The sequence below is a fragment of the Cnephaeus nilssonii genome, assembly GCF_951640355.1.
Source record: "Cnephaeus nilssonii genome assembly, chromosome: 13".
Lineage (NCBI taxonomy): Eukaryota > Metazoa > Chordata > Mammalia > Chiroptera > Vespertilionidae > Cnephaeus > Cnephaeus nilssonii.
Window position 1 is genome coordinate 20,569,490 of NC_137084.1, and position 19,881 is coordinate 20,589,370.

At 37.9% G+C, this 19,881-nt stretch overlaps 1 protein-coding gene across 1 annotated transcript; it reads left to right on the top strand.

The window, feature by feature from the left end:
- Nucleotides 1-5,684: 5,684 nt before the first annotated feature.
- On the top strand, nucleotides 5,685-16,515 carry MS4A3 (membrane spanning 4-domains A3; the record flags this gene model as incomplete). The annotated part of the gene is made up of 7 exons (XM_079788054.1): nucleotides 5,685-5,721; nucleotides 6,838-6,995; nucleotides 7,633-7,770; nucleotides 10,551-10,607; nucleotides 14,137-14,295; nucleotides 15,774-15,875; nucleotides 16,387-16,515. 7 exons carry the CDS (start codon nucleotides 5,685-5,687, stop codon nucleotides 16,420-16,422), a joined length of 687 nt encoding a protein of 228 aa, XP_079644180.1. The 3' UTR covers nucleotides 16,423-16,515.
- Between the last annotated feature and the right edge of the window lie 3,366 nt (nucleotides 16,516-19,881).

Sequence of the window (19,881 nt, forward strand, 5' to 3'; positions counted from 1 at the left end):
GCTTGGCTGACCAGGATGAGTGGCTCTCCCAATAGTGGGCCGATTCCTGCAGGCCATGCCCCCAACCAGTGCACGAATCCATGCACTGAGCCTTTAGTTCTTGCTGTTGACTCTGTATAGGTCACCAGATTAATACTGATGACTAAAGCATCCCCATTTTGATAGTAATTATTATGTTGGTTGTAACTTATCTTCTTTAGAGAAAAATGAAGACATGAAGACTAGACCAACAAAGGAATATGATTAGATTTTTGGTGCATGAATTTTACTGCTGTATGTAAACAGAAACATGCACTCCCTCCTCTCCCCACAACACACACACACTATACATCTCTCTTGCCACCCAATAATAGGTCAGATTAAGCTTTTGACAGCTTTTAGTTGCCATTTGTCTAAGTCTGGGCACTGTGGTACTCTGCTAACTCAAGCATTATAAATCATCTTTATCCAGAAGGTCCAGGCACTGCTCTGTACTCCTACAACACCAAACTGAAAATGAACATAGTGTTCAAAAGTGCTAAAAATAACTTGGCTCCAAGTTTAGACTTAGAAAGACCTGGTACTAAGTATGTCAACTTTATCTGATTTCTGCTTTTCTCTTCTTTAGGAAATCATTGCGGTTTATACCAGTTTCTACAGATGAAATAAAGTTGAATCCCTGTCCCTTCAGGGCTGACTTTAAGACAACGCCAGAAGAGTTAGGATTATTAAGTTATAATTAAACTGACTTCCTCCTAAAGGAAAAATAAAAACTTGAAATTGACATCATGATTTTATAGAAAAATTATGTTTTTCTTTCTGTATAAATAAATAATTGGTATGCATTTTTACTTAGGTACCTGATTCCTAAAAAACCCTAATTCAGTGAAGGTCCTGATTTAGTGAAGGTGTATTTTTAGATACTATTATTCATTAAGGGTATGGCTTATTAATTTAATGTTAACTATTAGGTATTCCATATTACCCATTTAAGTTTTATTTTCTGTTCTATGTAGTAAATTCAGCAATACATCTTCAATGACAATAGTTTGATCTATTTGATCTGAACCTCTGAAAACTATTCTAAATACATTTTTTTAGTAAATGTGCCAGAGACTAAAATTTGTGCAGAATTTAAATGTAATATACTAACTCCCGGGAGAGACCAAGTCCTTTTCTGTGAAGATGCTTTAACTTGTGTGTGCTCTTCTAATTAATCAGTAGAGTCCTAAAAATAATGTCCATCATATTTGAGTAATTATTGCAGAAGAAATTTAATTTCTATTCTAGAATTTAAAGACCACTCCCTTAATTGAAATTTGATGCCATGTTTTCCTTTCTCCCCTATATGATTCTTCCACACTTGAAATAATTGATGATTGAGGCCTTTAAGTATGGCATTGTCCTGCCACTTAAGAGCAATTCATTACCTGATTACCCACCATCAGCTGTTTATGCTGTCTTCTTTTCACTAAAGAGGGAGTCTACCTAGCAATACACCAAAAAATCACTTTGACTTTGGGGAGGCTGCTTATATTCAATTGCTTAATGAAATGTACATTTTGGGTGCTACATCCTTCTGGAAACAGATTTTGCTAAGATATTTTTCATTAAGTTTTTAAAATTTAAAGTGCTTCTATCTTATCATTTTCAATAAAATGTTGTATTTGGTTGTTTACTTGTTAAAGAATTTAATCATTGTCATAACAGGACTATCCTTTGGCAGTTAAGACACAAATAATAGAAAGGCTTAAAATGTATGTCAGGTGATACTACCAGTGTACTGTGACAACTTATTTAATCCTAATAACCCAAAGAGTTATGCATTCTATTAATGTAAAGATCTTAGTTGCTATGGCCTTGACATCCATTCTGTCCCTGAGTAACTATTCTCTAAGGTGGATACTATGAGCTTAAATTTACAAAGGAGATAACTGAAGCCTTAGAGGTTAACTGAAGTCTTAGAGTTTAAGTAACTTCCTTACACAGCTCTTGCTGCAGTTCTAAATTTTAAACAACTGTGCTCAAAGGAGTACTTTTTTTCACTTCCTCATTTCTTTCTTTCTCTTAAGACACATTCTTTTTTCCCTTCTTTAATATTCCACGCAATGGCTCTAACTGTTCTTCCTCCAGCCCCTGCCCCTTCCTACTCCTCTACCCATATTTTCTGCTTGCATTTTTTCTCTCTTGTATTTCTTGTTCCAACAATAATCTCAAAGTCAGAGATAGTCATTCCTGGTGCCACTTTTCTAACCAACACTATGCCTCCAGGAAGCACAGTGAAATCCGAGGGCCACCCACGGATGTGGTTAGCACATTCTTCAGTTTCCCAACAAAACATTTTCACTGCCTCCTCTAAAGTGTTGCCTAAGGCAAAGATCCATTAAGCCTGAGTTAGAGGAGGCCACTGCTTTCTGGAAAAAGACACTGGAAGGGTAGTTACTGAGTGTCTACAGTGTCTCCTACTCACAGCAAGATGGGCTTGAGAGGAAAGAAGTCTATCAAGGCCTGAAGCCTCCAAGGTAAACCCTGTAGAGTCCCGCTCCACTGTCTTTCTTGTCTGTTAAAGGTGTCACCCAGTGGGCCACTGAGGATGTCTGCAAAGTTTTCTGCTTGCTTGCTATGTAGAGATTTGGAAAGTTGAGCTCTAAGGATGGGCTTCTCCTTAAAATTTGACTGTTACTCTGGTGCCATGCTAAAAATTGTTAGATATAGTTATATAGTTATTTATTTGGAAAATGTGGGCATGGACACCATACAAGCAGGCGTATACCCCTTAGATATATTAAATCCAAGTGGTTGCACCCAAATTCGGCTGCCAGCTCTGACAGTGAGGGCAGTCTGGACACACTTGAGGTAAGGAATTTGGTCAGTGAGTTTCTGCATAAACTCCAAGGAACAGTATAAGGTAATAACACTCCAGAGGCAGCCAGGTTCTGATCCCTACCTCCTCAAATTGCTGGCTGCGTGGCCTTGGGCAAGTTACTTAACACCTTTGATGCTCAGCTTCCTCACCTGTAAGATGGCAAAGATCATAATAGTATCACCTTTTCATATAGATGTTGTAAAAATGAAACCAGTTAACATAAGAACATTCAGAACACACTGAAAGCTAGATGAGTGAACTTAACTGGTTGGTTCTTAGAAGAAAAAAAAAATCAACATTTCCTCTATTAAGAAAAAGCTAAACTGACCACAGTAGAGAGCATAGTTAATTTTACTTGAAGGCTGAAAATTCTCCCTGATATTCATAGTTATTTTTAAAAGTTGTGGATGAAAAGGGGCCACATACTAAACCTGACAAGCTCAGGGGAGGCCTGCGTGGTGGCCTTGCAAATGCAGAGACCGGAAATAACCACAAAGGCCCTAGCTGGTTTGGCTCAGTGGATAGAGTGCCGTCCTGCAGACCAAAGGGTCCCGGGTTTTATTCCAGTCAAGGGCATGCACTTCGGTTGCACGCTCCTCTCTGGGCCAGGCCCTGATCAGGGCTCATGCAGGAGGCAACCAATCAATGTGTTTCTCTCACATTGATGTTTCTCTCTGTCTTGCCCTCTCTTTCACTCTTTCTAAAAATCAATGAAAAAAATATCCTCAGGTGAGGATCAACAATAACCACAAAGGATGGTCTGAAATTAAAACTTTTTAAATAAAAGCAGTTTATGGTGGGTAGTCATGTCCTAGGCCAGCATCTTCCCTGACAAAGGTCAATCTTTATCTTAACTGAGCCTTTCTATTTTCTTTTTGCATCTCTGATAATATAACGTTGTAATGTCTAAGTAATTTCCCTTTTTCTGGGCCCCTTGAAGCACAGGCACGGCTCTGCAGAGACCACAAATCCCCTCATTGTTAGTGAGTTAATCATTGACTGTTAACTGTGCTGAACCCATTTATGTAAAAATACGTTTCTAACATCTTACTTTTCATCCAACCCCAGAGGTTTCTCCACTTTGCTTTCTCCCACCTCCCTAATCTATCGCCAATGGATTTCATTGTAAACTACTTGTGTCTGCTCTTTTGATTGTAATATATAAAATAAGGTGCAAAACTGCCTTTCTCTGGAGCATTATTTCAATCCATTGAGATTTTGCTTCCTGGCAACTGTCGACAGCTTGGCTCAAATAAACTCACAAAAATTCTTCACAGGTTTGAATATTTCTAATGTTGACAAAATCAAGTTATGTGGTTAGAATAATTTTCCTCCCTCTAGAACTGCTCTGGAGTTTCTCTGTATAAGACACTCCAAACCTTGCAAATGTGTCTGTCATTATAAGTCATGGAGACCAAACATTCATTCATTTATTAGACATGTATTAGCTGAGTGCCCACCATATGACAGACACTGAGTTAGGCACTGGAGTTACAATGATGAGAAATCAGGGAGATACAGATAAGTATCCAGTCAATCAGGGCTCAGAGTGTTAAGTAAAATAAGAAGGGAAGGAGAGGGAATTCAGAGTAACATCCATTAAAGTATGACATGTGGACTGAGATTCAGTCTGGAAAAAGAGCAGAAATAATCTAGATGGAGCTTAGGGGGAAATGTGTTTCAGGGGGAGGGGAACAGTACTGAGAAAGGTTCAAGACTTTTGAGAGGTTGACATTTGGGAGGGCTGAAAGAAAAAAAAGGGCTGGATTGAGCTTTGAGGTCAGGAGGGGTGAGGAATGAAGCTGAAGAAACAGTCAATCAACTATCAGGTCAAGAAGGACCAATGCTCTGTACATTGCATACATTATTGCATATGAGATATTTTATCTAAAATATACACCTGTTTCCCAACAGATACCAAAGTTTAAGCCTGGTCTTTGCAAGGTAATGTTGGACATAGATGGGAGAAGAATTTAGAGATTTTCTACTTTTGGTCATTCTTATTATGCATATTGTGCAGAATACATTAAGCTTTTATTAAAATAGAATTTGTTGTAAACTTTTTTGATCTTCCCTTGTTCTTGAGTTCCAGGGACAGTATTGAGCATGGGCAGTGAGGGCTTCTTGTTATTTTACATTTATCAGTGCTTAAATAGAACATGTGCCTTAATGCTAGCATAAAAAAATCAGTATAGATAGGAAACTTTTATGAGAGGTAAAATAGCAATTACCAATATGATAAAGTTGAAATGTGTTCTGACCTTCACCTTAGTTTCTTAATTATTGAATAAGCATGACATGTATCCCCTAGAATAACGAACTAGAAAGGTAAGCATTATCCTGAAAGGAAGTGTCATGGATTTATTTTGACAAAAATGAGTAAAGTTATTAGAAAACTGGACCTGCCATATAAATTTCCATTTTTTTTAAAAAAGGAGAAAGTAAATATATTATTATAAATTCAAAGTCAATAGTTTTGGCAGAATTCATCAATGCTTAATGGATCCATGGTTAATCTTATACAATCCACCTCATAAGTGGTAAAAGCACTTTGTAACTTATTTTGTCTTGGCAAACAGTACATATTGGAAAGTTATATTCTTCAAGATTAAGTGAACTACTGTGTATATTTTAGTGATACATATTTTTTTTACCTGCAATGATTAAGGTGGTTGTTTGGTGTCTCTTATATATAATACATTAAGTCCTTTCTGACACAAGACAGAGTATTAGTTAAAAGTCAACATTTATCAACTTTATTAGGTTGGGGACTTTATACATAATCAAAGTTGCTCTTTGCAATGTTAATATGAAATAAAATTATTTTCATTTTATGGACATGAAAACCAAGTTTCCATTACTGGATCATACAACTAGTAAGTGGCCAAATTTGGATTTGAACTTGCCTCTTCCATAATGTTTAAACTCTTTGTTAACCAGAAAGATATCTTTCATATAGTACTATTTAATATGATTTTTAAAAAGTAAAACGTTACATTCTTTAAAGTAAAATCTTTCTGCGAGGATTTGTGCTCACTTATGAGCCAAATAAGTTTGGATGATTTGCTCAACCTCTCTATGCCTCAATTTTCTCATCTTTAAAATGGGAATGATAATATTCAACAAAGAATATTTGGGAGTATTAAATACAAGATGGGGCAAAACTAGGTTTCCTGTTGTTGAAGCATCCATCTTATATAAAAATTGCTGTTTGAAATTTTAACCCTGCTATTTGGCTTCTGTAAATGCTTGTTTGCTTAAATAATAAGGAAAATAAGACTACTCCCACTTCAGAGAGGCCATTAAACCTTCCCCGGACGAAATTATCAGTGCTGGCACCAGGCCAAGCCTTTGGTTGAGGTCTCAAGGCCCCAGCACATAGGGGCTCTTTAAGAACTTGCAAAGGGGGCCAGAAACACCCCATATTTGGGAGACAAAGAAGGTAAAAACATATAAATAGGGAAAATACCTCCATGTTGTGGCCCAGAATTTGAGAGACATTTTCCTCTGGACCTGCGCTTAATAAATGTAACTCCATCTCTCTAAGTATTGCTTGGTTCTTCTCCGGTTTTCTGTAACATTGTCAGTACTCAAAACACAGGGATTAGTCTTGTATTATTACTTATTAATTATTTTAAAATATTTTTAGTATTATTTTTCTACATGAACTACTGTAAACCTACTTTTTACCCCACCCTGTATGTTAACACATTCACAGCAAGTAGATAGTGCCTGGCACATAGCAGTAACTACTCAATAAATTATACCTATTATTAGTACTAGAACATTACTAAACCTACCTTCCTCACATAAGAGATTACTGATCAATAAAACCAAATGTGTAGTTGTCCAGGATTGATTTGAAGGGAGAAATCAAAATAGTTTAGATGTATGGACAGAATTGAACTCTGCCATTCATTCAAAAATATTATTAGCTAGTGGTAAAAGGGAAAATAAATCAAGCTTCTGGATTTTTTTTTTCCTGTTAACAGCCATCAACAACCCCATGGCCTCTCAAGAAGTTGGTATGGCAGAGCTGGGGACAGCCTCAGCAGGAAGCCCGGTGGAACCAGAGTTGGAGAATAATTCTGTCTACCAGTCCACTGAGATACCACAAAATTGCCAGAAAGGTCAACTACAAGCCCTTGGGGTAAGTCAGCCTTATTTTTAAAAAATTGGCTTATGATGGAAAAGAGAACTTACATGTGGAAAACTTTATTTATGTCCTTGAGGAATTGCTGAGTTACCGTACATTTTAGACCTGGGAGTAGAAATGCCTAGGCATATTCTTGTGGTAGGAACTATTCTATCAACATTGGACAGTGGACTCCAATCAGGAGGCCCCGCTCTATGAACTCATATTCTGTACTTTAAATTTGAAAGTTGGGTTGGGGGAAAGATTGAGTAGAATGTTTTCATCATATTATGGTGAAATAATATGATGAAAACATTCATATTGCTTTCCTGTCTGTTTTCATCATATTATGGCTCCAAAGCATGCTGGGAAGGTAGTTTGAGTAATTTACGTTATCAGCCACATCTCCTTTACTCTTGTGCTACTTTTGTGAGAGTGAACAGAAGTAGGGGGAGAGTTGAAGATGAAGGGTTGCCACCAGAATTGGTAGGAACAGGAAGGAACAAAAACCTCCCAGGGTAAGCTCTTGCCCAATTAATTTAGGCTTGACTCTAACCATTTGAAGCACTGATGTTTCCTTTCTGAGGAAAATGTAAATGGTCTCTTCTCAGTGTACACTAATATATGACCATTATGATTCTTCTTCTTACAGGTCATCCAGATCCTGAATGGAGTGATAATTCTAGCTCTGGGTGTTTTTCTGGGTTCTTTACAAAACTTATCCCATCTCTTCAGGCACTTCTTTTTTTTTACCTTTTACACAGGCTACCCGCTATGGGGCGCTGTATTTGTGAGTATTCAAATACCTTTAACCATAAATCATTTCTTAGATACCACTGCTAGAAATGTGTTTGATTATTAAAGTATTGTTCTTAGATAATTGAAGGTTACATTATGTGGGTTTGATTTTTAATTCTTGACAAAAACTAGTTTTAAAAACAAAGCACCCTACTTTCTGATGAAAAGAAATCACATTGACTGGTATGAAATTAAATGAAAAAAATGAGTATTGGTGAATTGCCTTGTGGTACAGCCAAGAGAGTCCTAGTTTGGGAGAGAAGAGAATTGCCTGCTGATTACTGTCTGAAAATCAGAAGAGCAGTCCCTACTTAGGTAAAAATGTAATCGTAAAAATAGGCTAGGTGATTTTTTTAAATCTAGGTGATTTAAAAAATTTATTTATTCAACTTTATAATTTGATCATCTACCTGATGGATTTTTTTGGGTAAATTTTTGTTTGTTTTGCTTATTTATTCTGCTGCTAAAACTTTGAGAATTCCTCTATTTGGTCTTGGATTAAACATGAAAACAAAGATGCTACCATGAAGATGGGAATGTTTAGTTGAAAATAGTGAACAGAACATGTAATTGGCAAATGAAGAGGAAAGAAATTTACAATTCTTGGGCTCTAATTTATTCGTGTTTTATTTTTCAAAACCACTCAACTTCAGATCTCCTTTAAAATAAATTGCTCATAATTTAGCCAAAATGTCTTGAACAAAATCAGATCTCATATTCTGATAAAAGATTTTATGCTGCTTCTGGATATAGTCCAAAACATGTAATTTTGATTTAATATTTCTGAAAATTTTAAAAATAGTTAATATCATCGTTTTGATGGAAAAGTTAGAATCTGAATTTTTCTAGAAAACTCAGGGTACATATTTGCTCTGCATAATGATTCCTGACTACCTAAATGGAAAATGTCCATATTGTAGAATAGAGAATAATAAAATCTTTAATTATTTATAGTCGGGGAGCCAGAGTTTCACTCTTTTAGCATCCTCAACACTAAGGTTCAAATCTGACCATTGGTTTCCCATTGCTGGAAGCTTCTCTCTGGCTCTATACCATCCACAGAGCAAACTCTAAGGTCCAGTACCCTTCATATATGGCTTCACCTTTAACTAAATCCTCGTCTCCCTCCACACCCCTCTGTGTACATGACCTGCTAAATATGGACTGTGCGATTCCTTCTATTTGCTCATCTTTTTCTTAATCATCCTTATTGACTTGGTAACTTTGGAAAAAATATTTGAACTCTCACCCATCAGTTTCTTCACTAGATTGGTAGAAATAATATGAGGCCCTTCTCTTTGGTCACTGTTGAATGGAAAAATGTATATAAAAGACTTAGCTATTGATAATAATTTGAATGCTTTTTACATGCTTAACACTTATCTAAGCCCTGACTCTGTATTATTTCACTTTATTTTCTTGCAGCTATAAGGCAAGTAATATTAACATGGGGATATGCACTTCTCTATTTTACTGAAAAAGAAACTGAGGCAAAGAAGGGTTTGATATTTGTGTAAGGTTACAGAATGAAAATGAGCTGAAGATGAGATTAGAACACAGAGCCTTGCTCTTAACCATAAAGCTAGGGTGACTCAGGAGGTTCCTGTGATAACCTTTTTGTTATTTAAAATAAAATTCAAAGCCTACTCCTTCATGTTCAGCCAGAATTCAATAGTTGAATTTTTATATAGCAAGCCTTTGCTCTTCAAGTTTTCCCTCAAACCATAGGAGTGGTAAACCATTGGTAAATGGTTGTGAAAATTGATGAGCTAAAAAGACAGACTGAGGTTTTGAGAAAACCATGAACAGGTAGAGAATTCAATTGATCAAAATTAAAGTAATGGAAACAATAGTATATCAAAATAATCTTTAAAAATAGTGTATATATTGATGTAGACACTAGTCCAATAGATTTAAGAACATCTTTAAGAACATCTAGTCCAATAAGTCAAACCCTTTTCTGAAGCTTAGATAAAAATGTCAGGCTGATATTATATACTAGAGGCCCAATGTACGAATTTGTGCATCAGTGGGGTCCCTCTGCCTGGCCTGTGGGATTGGGCCAAAACCGGCTCTCCAACATCCCCCCAGGGGTCTCAGATTGTGAGAGGTCACAGGCCAGGCCAAGGGACCCCACTGGTGAACGATCAAGGCCGGGGAGGGACGCGGGAAGTTGGCCAGCTGGGGAGGGACTGCGGGAGGGCTCCAGGGTGTGTCTGGCCCATCTCACTCAATCCTGATTGGCCGGATCCCAGCAGCAAGCTAACCTACCAGTTAGAGTGTCTGCCCCCTGGTGGTCAGTGCACATCATAGCGATTGGTCGACCAGTCGATTGCCCTCTGGTGGTCAGTGCATGTCATAGTGAGCAGTTGAGTGGCCTTAGCATATCATTAGCATATTATGCTTTGATTGGTTGAATGACCTACCAGTCAACCCAACACTTAGCATATTAGGCTTTTATTATATAGGATACATGTGTATATGAATAAATATGATTTACATTTAATATACATATAAACATAAAGATAATTATATTACATTAAATATATATTATGTTTTTAAAGTATGCCACCCACATAAACCTATACAAAGTCAGATATAAAATTAAATGAAAATATAACTTTACTCAAAATTTAAACTAATTTAAAATTGTATTTATGATAAACAACATCAAGTATAATGTTCTAGGATGTGAAGTAAAAAAGGAGGACCAAAAAAAAAATTGTGGCAACTTATATTTTCTTATCTGCTTCATTTCCTCTTTTCAAACAGTTTATTATTTCAGGATCTATATCTGTTGCAGCTGGGAGAAAACCCACAAGAAAGTTGGTAAGTGGCAGTTCTTCCTCTTTTTCTATGATCATAAGAGTAGAAATGTTATCCATTAATAATAAGAGAATAGAGGTTGAAACTCCAATTGAAATGCCAAGTCTCTTTAATGCATAAGAAAATTCGTTTTTTAAGACATTCAGATGGTAGAGCATCAGAAAATCATATAGATTGTGAATATAATCACTGAGATGGTTATGATGAATATCTGATAAATCCAAAGCATAGAAAAAAAGCTTCTTGATTTTTGTGTTGTTATTTTAAGTACACACTCTCCCATAACTAATTCCACAAGTAAAAGCCAAAAATTTGATTCTTATTAAACAACTAGGGGCCCGGTGCACGAAATTCGTGCACTGGGGGTCGGGGGTCCCTCAGCCCAACCTGCCCCCTCTCACATACTGGGAGCCCTCAGGGGATGTCCTATTGACGGCTTAGGCCCGCGCCCCACAGGGAGCGTACCTAGGCCGCAGTCTGGCCTCCCTTTGTGGGAGGCAACCGGGCTGGTCAGGGGAAGGCACCAGCCCCATCACCCCACTGCTGCAGCCACTGTCAGTCACCGCAGCCACCAAGGTGTTTTCATCATCACAGACTCCAGTCCCTTCACCAAGAAAAAATCACAACTTTCTTTAGGTATTTTCAAAATGGATATGGATTTCTTTATTTATTTTTTATCCTCACCTGAGGGTATGTTTCCACTGACTTTTAGAGAATGTGGAAGAGAAAGGGAAAGACAGAGAGAAACACTTTGATTGGTTGCCTCCTGCATGAGCCCTGATCTGAGCCCTGGCCAGGGAGGAGCCTGCAATCTAGGTACATGCCTTTGATCAGAATCAAACCCAGACCCTGCTGTCTGCAGGCTGAGGCATTATCCACTGAGTCAAACCGGCTAGGGCAGGATATGACATTTCTTAGCCTTCCAGCAGCGGACATTCATTTTTTTCTCCAGAAGTGTGGTGGAAAAACCCTAGATCACCTTTTTGGATTCTTATTACCCAAGTTACTAAGAATATTACCAGTGGCATACAGGAAGCTTAGCCAATGTGCAGTCAGAAAAGGTGTTTCCTCTATAGTTCACACCAATGGAGGGCTAGGCCCTGCCCAGGCCTAAAGCCTCTGGCCGAAGTTTTAGGCCTGGGCAGGCCTCTCCAGCTCCCTCTGATCACCGGCTCAGCCCCTGCCCAGGCCTGCCCAGACCGAAAGCCTCTTGGGCAGGAGCGGACCCCCAGCTCCCTACAATCAATCGCAGGGTTCCGCTCCTGCCCAGGCCGAAAGCAGACCCCAAGCTCCCTGCCCAGGTGATCAATCACAGGGGGTCCGCTGGTGTACCAGGCCGAAGAAACTCCCAGCTCCCTGCAATCGATGGCAGGGGATCAGCTCAGGGTGCCTATGTATGCAAATTAACTGCCATCGTGGTGGGGTTTATTTGCATACTCACTCTGATTGGCTGGTGGGCATGGCTTGGCTGGCGGGCGTGGCTTGGGCATAGCGAAGGTATGGTCAATTTGCATATTACTGTTTTATTAGGTAGGATGACTCTGTCCATTATGTTTTCTCGCTACATTATCTATCCATTTACACTACTTTCCTGATCCATTCACTCTCCCTCTTTTGTAGATGGCTACTTCTCCTTAATGTTCTATAAGCATCCAGTTACTTCTCTCAAAAGAAAAAAAATATATCTTGACCTTCTTTTCTCCTGTTAGCTATAGGCACATTTTGTTTTCCCTTTTGTAGCTAAACCCCTTAAAGGAATTATCTGTACTCTGTCTCTGATTTCTATCTACCTAGTTTCAACTAAACCTACTCCAATAGGCTTTATTTTCTTCCCTACCCCACCTCTGTAACTGCTGTCTGTAAGATTACTAAAGACTTCTACACTGGTAGCAGCGAGGCCAATTCTCAATCATCATCTAACTTCCTCCACGAGCAGCACTGAGCATGCAGTTGGTTGCTCACTCCTTCCAGTAATATCTTCACTTGGCTTCCAGGACACCTTGGTTGGCTGGTTTTCCTCCTGTTTTTTTAGTCTCTCCCTTTCAATTTCCTTTCCTAGTGCCTTTTCTTCTCTCTGACCTTTTAATGTTGGGGTACTCCTGAGACCAATTCTTCGTCTCCTTCTCTACTCACTCCTTTGACGACCTCATTCATTCCCATGATTTGGAATAACATCTATATGCCTGGAATCCTGAAATGAATATTTCCAGCCTAAATACCTCTCCTGAGCATCAGACAGCTATATCTAATTGCTTTCACGTAGAATTCTAAAGACAACTCCTATCTTTCTTCAAAAACCTTATCCACTGTCTTCCTCATGTCAGCACATGGGAACTTCATTCTTCCAGATTTCTAGGCCCAAAACCTTAGAATTATCCCTAGTTCTTCTCCCTTTGACAACCTTGAATCTAGTTTTCAGAAAATCCTGTTGGCTCGGTATTCAAGTTATATCAAGCTATATTTGACCTTCGCTCATCTTTCTACTGATAACACTTCATCCATTCTACCACAGTCTCTCTTAATCAGGTTCCATTCTTCTTTCCTTGGCCCTATCTAAACTAGTCTCACTTAAGACATTGATGTTCCCTTTAAAATATAAATCTAATTGTTTTCCCTTTACTCAAAATCCCTTAAAGTCTCTATATTTTTCTCAGAGTAAGAACCAAAGTCTTATCCATGACCTAAAGGATCCTATATGATCTGCTGTCTGTTCACTCTCCACCTTCATTTCATGATATTGTTTATGTTGTTCAATCTCTTCCATCCCCTTTGCCCACCTTGCTTCCCTGGAACACACCTGGAACATGGTGGCCTCAGGGCTTTAAACCAAGTATTTCTTTGATTGCAAGAACATTCCTCCAAATATGCTCAAGTTTCACTCCCTCAGTTCTTTTTTTTTAAATTTCTTTATTGATTAAGGTATCACATAATTGTCCTCAGTTCTTTAATGCCTCTCCCCATGTGGTATTCCTCTTTAATATCACAAACCTCCACTCCTCTCTCTGGTTTCCACATCCTCCTTACTCCACTTTGTTATCCCACAGCACTTAATTACTTTGAAAAATACTATGGCCCTGGCTGGTGTGGCTCAGTGGATAGAGCGCCGGCCTGCGGACTCAAGGGTCCCAGGTTCGATTCCAGTCAAGGGCATGTACCTTGGTTTCGGGCACATCCCCAGTAGGGGGTGTGCAGGAGGCAGCTGATCGATGTTTCTCTCTCATCTATGTTTCTAACTCTCTATCCCTCTCCCTCTCCATTCCTCTCTGTAAAAAATCAATAAAATATATTTTTAAAAAATACTATGTAATTTACCTATTAGATTACTTAATTGTTTTTGTTGTTATTGTCGTTACTGCTGCTAGAATGTAAGCCCCATGAGGGTGGGGATCTTTGTTCACTGATGTTTGCCCAGCATCTGGGATATTGTTGGTTGTGTAAACAATGTTCAATTGATATTTATTTATATGAATTGTAGACAAAAGAATGAACTATGTGCTACTCATATTAACTGGAAATTCTTACTGCTTTTTAGATGCAAAACAGTTTTGGGATGAACATTGCCAGTGCTACAATCGCACTATTAGGGTTTATTTTTCTCTCAATAAATTTAGCATTTAACAGCCTGTCGTTCAAGAATTGTCAGTCTACACTGTCACCAGATTTATGCATTTATATGGGAGCCTCATCAAACGTACGTTTTAAAAATTTATATTTAATTATAAAATATTTCAAGCAATCTAAAATGTACGCTACTATCCTGCCTTGATTTGAATCTTTGCTCTGTCATGTATTAGCTCTATAATGAAGGGCAAATTTAATAACCTCTCTGTGTTTCAGTTTCCTCATCTTTGCTTTTTAAAATTTTATTTATTAAATGAATTGGGGTGACATTAATCAACATGAATGTATAGGTTTCATGTGTGGATTTCTATGTTACAAGATCTGTATATTGCACCATGTGCCCACCACCCTAAGTCAAATATTCTCCTGTCACCTCATATTAGAACACCCTTCTCCCTCTTCCCCCTTCCCTCTGGCAACCACCACTCTGCACAGTTTTCTCATTTTTGAAATGAAGATAGTAATAGTACTAATCTCACAGGATTGGTGCAAGGATCAAGTAAGTTAATATGTGATAAGCAATTAAAATAGTGTTACCACATTGAATTATATTTTTATTAACATTACTACTACTGCTATTAAAATCCCCAGAGAGATTAAATTAAAAAAAAAGTTATTTCACATCTTGCTTCTTAAAACTAACTTGGAAGATCCTCTGTGGTCTGGGACTTTCAAATAATGATTCATTGAAGTTTTGGATGACTTCACTTTTGAATTTATTTGAGTGTGATATTTTCAAAGGAAAAGGACTTTAATAACTTTTCCAAATTATAATTTGTTGCTTATGTTTAGGTACTCTCCCTCTTCTGAGGTCAACTTAGAAATTAATATATTCCTTTAATTTGTCCATTTTCCCCATGATGACTTATGAACTATTATTTGCAGACTCATTTCTAATCCTCTGGTTTGCTGATGCTATCTATGGAAATTTGTGTCCTCATTTTCTTAATTATATTTTTCATGATATCAATTTATATTTATATGGATCTGATTTTTTCTATGAATTTTATGGTATTTTTCCTCCAGAGGAACTTTGTATTTGCTTCTTTCAGGTGCCTCAGTAAAAGAGAAGGATCACTAATCCAGTAAATTTTTTGTTTAATGTTTTTGCTAGTGTTTTAGTTTTTAGAAATAGTGTAAATGCCTAAACCTCCATGAAGTTCTACTGATGAAATGGTGGAGGGGCTACTTTTGTCCATTTTTTAAAATTGCCTACTGGCCTCCTTAGTTTACTGCTATTCCAATGGGGAGATGTAAGTTACGGGGTCAGAATTTTGCCTCTATAGCCTCTTCTCCCCCATGACTACTTCACATACCTTGATGCAGAAATACAGTGTCTTTCTCTTTCCAGGAAAAATATTTCCACATTTTCAGATTGATATTGTGTCTCGTATAGAGTGCTGATGTGTGGCTATGTGCTAAACCTAATTTATGGTTTACTTTGTTCTATTTTATTGGAGGGGAAATGTTGTAGTTTGGATTCCTGCTGACATTTTTTTTCTTCTGAATGTTTCTACTGGGTTTGATATGATGCATCAAATCCCCTAGGGCCTTGTATCTCTAATGCTGATCCTTACCTTGCTGGAATTATGCATAACCATCTCTGTCTCAGCCATGTGGTGCAAAGCAAACTGCTGTAGTTCAAGAGAGGTAGGTTTGTTTAAATGATTAATAATTCCCATAGTCTGCTACCCTCCCTCTAGGGCTTGAGGTCATTTCTGACTCTTGAAGTTGAAAAGAAATTTCTATGCAGTAGTGATTTGTGGGATTCCTGGAGTTACTGATGGTATGAATATTAGAGATGGAATGAAGACTAGAAAAGAATTCCAATGTAAAAATGCAAGAGGAATCAGTGTATTTCATATCTAAGCACACACATTTTTTATTTAGATAGAATTAAATTATTATTTTTATAGCATCACTTTTTAGTTGTAAACCAAGGAAAAATCACCAATTCCTTTTAGATTTTTGGTATTTTAACTGCAAAATTAAAACATTTTCATTCATTTCTGATGTTTGTTGAAAGGATTGTGATATAATACTTTAGCAGAGTAATAATCAGTGAACGAGTTTTATCAGTGATGATCATGATGATAATTGGAAGGAAAGGGAGGCAGGTGATGATCCTATTCCTGGAGATTGATGCTGTTTTATTTTTCAGGCAATTTCCTTACCTTCCAATTCTGTGGAATCATGAGCGCATCCTTATTAAAGTAAATCTGAGCACAAGGAAATTCAACCTCACATTTCCATGAGTTAGAGCTCCATCCAAGAGACAAGAGAACATGAGCCTATGAAACCCAACCATGAGAAACTTGGACATTTGACTCAATCTTTTCTGTCTTAACTATAAATGCCATTCGTATGTCTTGATACAGAGGGACAAATATGTCTCTTTAGGCAAACTTGGCTTTGTAACTTCTATGATCACCACTTCAAAGTTGTCCCCACCTATGACATTGCTTTATAAGGTTTAAAGAGAGCAGGGAGAATAATCTCCATCTCATGTATTCTCTCTCAAATCCAACTTCCTTCTACCCAATGAGAAGAAAAATAAGTCAGATGTGTTTGTTTTTTTATTCCAGAAAAATGCTTCTAGCTGACATCAATATTGAAAAAACTGTCAATTGAAAAAAATCACATCATCATCTTGAAGACAAATTTGAACTGCATTTAAGGTGGGAGGGTTAAGCCTCAAGATTTTATTTCTACCAGTGCCTGAGATGCATTGCCACATGCCCTGACACAGAAATCATGATTTAGATTGGGGACTTTGAGAGCAAGGTCAACATTTATTCTTCAAAGCATGGTGAGAAACTGCAAAGCAGAGAAATAAAGAATAAGGGCTTTAAAGTCACATGGATCTGGGTTCAAATTCTAATACTGTGTTAATTTGAGCACAGTACTTAACCTCTCTGACCTATTTTTCCTCATCTGTAAAATAAGTATAATAGTAGCAAATACTATTTCAATGGTTTTTATGAGGGTGAAATAAAAGTAAAACTAACAGGAAATAGCACCACATCTCCTTGACAATGGTCTTGCTGTTGTTGTTCATCTTGTTGCTCTGGGAACCTGGTCAGGTATGCAGGGAAGATGGCACAAAGCCTCACAATTCCACTGTGGCTCCCCAGTACTCTCTGATGACTTTAATGGTCTTCTTTTCAAGGTGGAAATTTGATGTTAAAGCTCCTGATATATCTGGCTCCTGGTTTATAAATCTACTGCTGACGTACTTATATATCTGACCTATAAATTAATTGTCCTCTCTTGATACTGAACTGAATCATCCACAATATCTATACGTTCATACCCACAAGTTACTTTTATCTCCTTGTTTACCATACGTACAAAGATCTTTCTATACTCTCTACTAATTCTTACATCTCTTCTTCAGAATATATATATATTGAGTGGCCAGATTATTATGACCACCTGACGTTTGTAGGCAAATTAGCCATACACTGCATCGCATGGGATATGAAAGCCAAAGGCCTGTTCGAACACCTTTGCTGTCTGCAGTTACCAAGATAAAACGTCTCCAATTCGCGCAGGAACACAAGGATTGGACAGTCGAGCATTGGAAAAAAGTCATGTGGTCCGATGAATTATGTTTTTAGTTGCATCATGCAGATGGCAGAGTGAGAATTTCGTGGAAACAGCATGAAAGCATGCACCCCACATGCATGAGTACAACCCTTCAAGCTGGTGGGGGCAGTGTTATGGTTTGGGGCATGTTTTCCTGATATGATTTGGGCCCTTTAATTCATGTGGAACAATGTCTGAATAGCACAACATACCTAAGTATCATTGCTGATCAAGTTCATCCTATCATGTTGATGGCGTATCCCAATGGAGATGGCTTCTTCCAACAAGACAGTGCACCATGCCACACTGCTTGTATTGTGCAGGAGTGGTTTCAAGAGCATGAGGGAGACTTTACCTTGCTTAGGTGGCCCCCACAATCACCAGATCTCAATCCAATTGAGCATTTGTGGGACAAAGTTAAAAGAGGTATCAGGCAGCTGGTTCCACAACCATCAAATCTCACAGAACTGGACAGTGCTATTCATCAGGCATGGAGTCAGATTCCTCGCATCACCTTTCAACATCTTGTGGAGTCATTGCCAAGAAGAATTGCCGCAGTATTGAAGGCAAAAGGTGGTCCAATGAAGTACTGATGGGGTGGTCATAATAATCTGGCCACTCAGTATATATATATATAAATTTGCCCCCACCAAAAAACAAAAATGCCGGAAAATACGGTATATTGGACTATATTGATGGGATTAGATATAATAGATTAGATATATTGGACTACCGTATTTTCCGGCATATAAGACGACTTTTTAACCCAGGAAAATCTTATACGTCCAGTCTGGGTCGTGACCCCTTTCACAGGGGTCACCTAAGACCATCGGAAAACACAGATATTTACATTACGACTCATAACAGTAGCAAAATTACAGTTATGAAGTAGCAACGAAAATAGTTTTATGCTTTCCTCACCACAACATGAGGAACTGTATTAAAGGGTCATGGCATTAGGAAGGTTGAGAACCACTGATTTAGGGAGTGCCTACTATGTGCCATGTGTTGTGTTAGGAGTTTGGCACATAACAGAGAGTGATATTAAACACCTGGGTAGTCTGCATAAATCTTTCTCTTTGCATTTCTGAGGTCATATAAATGAAGAGACAAAGGTATTCTCTTCAAGTTTGGACTCAGCGCTAGGCCTTTTAAGACTACCTCTCTTGTTCTGTGAACAATATTTTGTCAATTCTGTGGAACATTAGGAGGTTGATATCAGTCTCAGCCTCTCTCTTAACTTTGGCATCTTAACCATATTTATGGAACCCATACTTGGCTCAGGGAGAGAAGGAGAGAGAGAGAGAGAGACCCTTGAGAGTATCAGAAGAGATAGCACACTTTCAATGTGTAACATGCAAATTCATGCATATTTATTTTAAATAATTTGAACATTCAGTTTGAGAAAACAATTTTTCAGATGTGATTTGAAAGCAAATTTCTTTTGAGTTTGGGGAAATAAATCTAGTGTGTAAGTGAGAAAAGAACCGTTGCTTGTCAAAGAGGAAGCCAGATGGAGAGTGGATAAAAAGCATGTGCTAATGTATTGTCAGAAGGAGGAAATTATGTGGTGGGGAAGAAATGTTAGCTCAATTATCTCTTCCTTTCAGGCAGTCATGTGATCAAAACTCATCTTGATAAATTTGCCCCCACCAAAAAACAAAAACGATTTTATCATATGTTTCAATGTTCTCTATTAGGAAAGATGACGGAGCATGGGCATAAGGACCTGTAGTGTGGGCGCAGAAGATTATACACATCTCAGAAAGTGTAGGAAGAAGATGCTGGTGGAAATTGTTATATGAAGTAATTTGGAAGTTTGCATTTTTCAAGGTTCTATTGAAATTTCTTACAAAATAGCATCATGTCCAGCCACTGAAGACCATCCTCCATCTGTTTCCTGTCTAAATCTCAAGTCTAATTTCTGATTATTTGCTGCACACATAATGAACTATTATATACTCCCAGAAAATACCATAAACAGGCATTTCTTCAGCTCTTTTCCAGCAGAGGTGGTGTAATTTCACTGACGGAGAGGAAAGGAATCTCCTGAGGCTATGATTAGCAG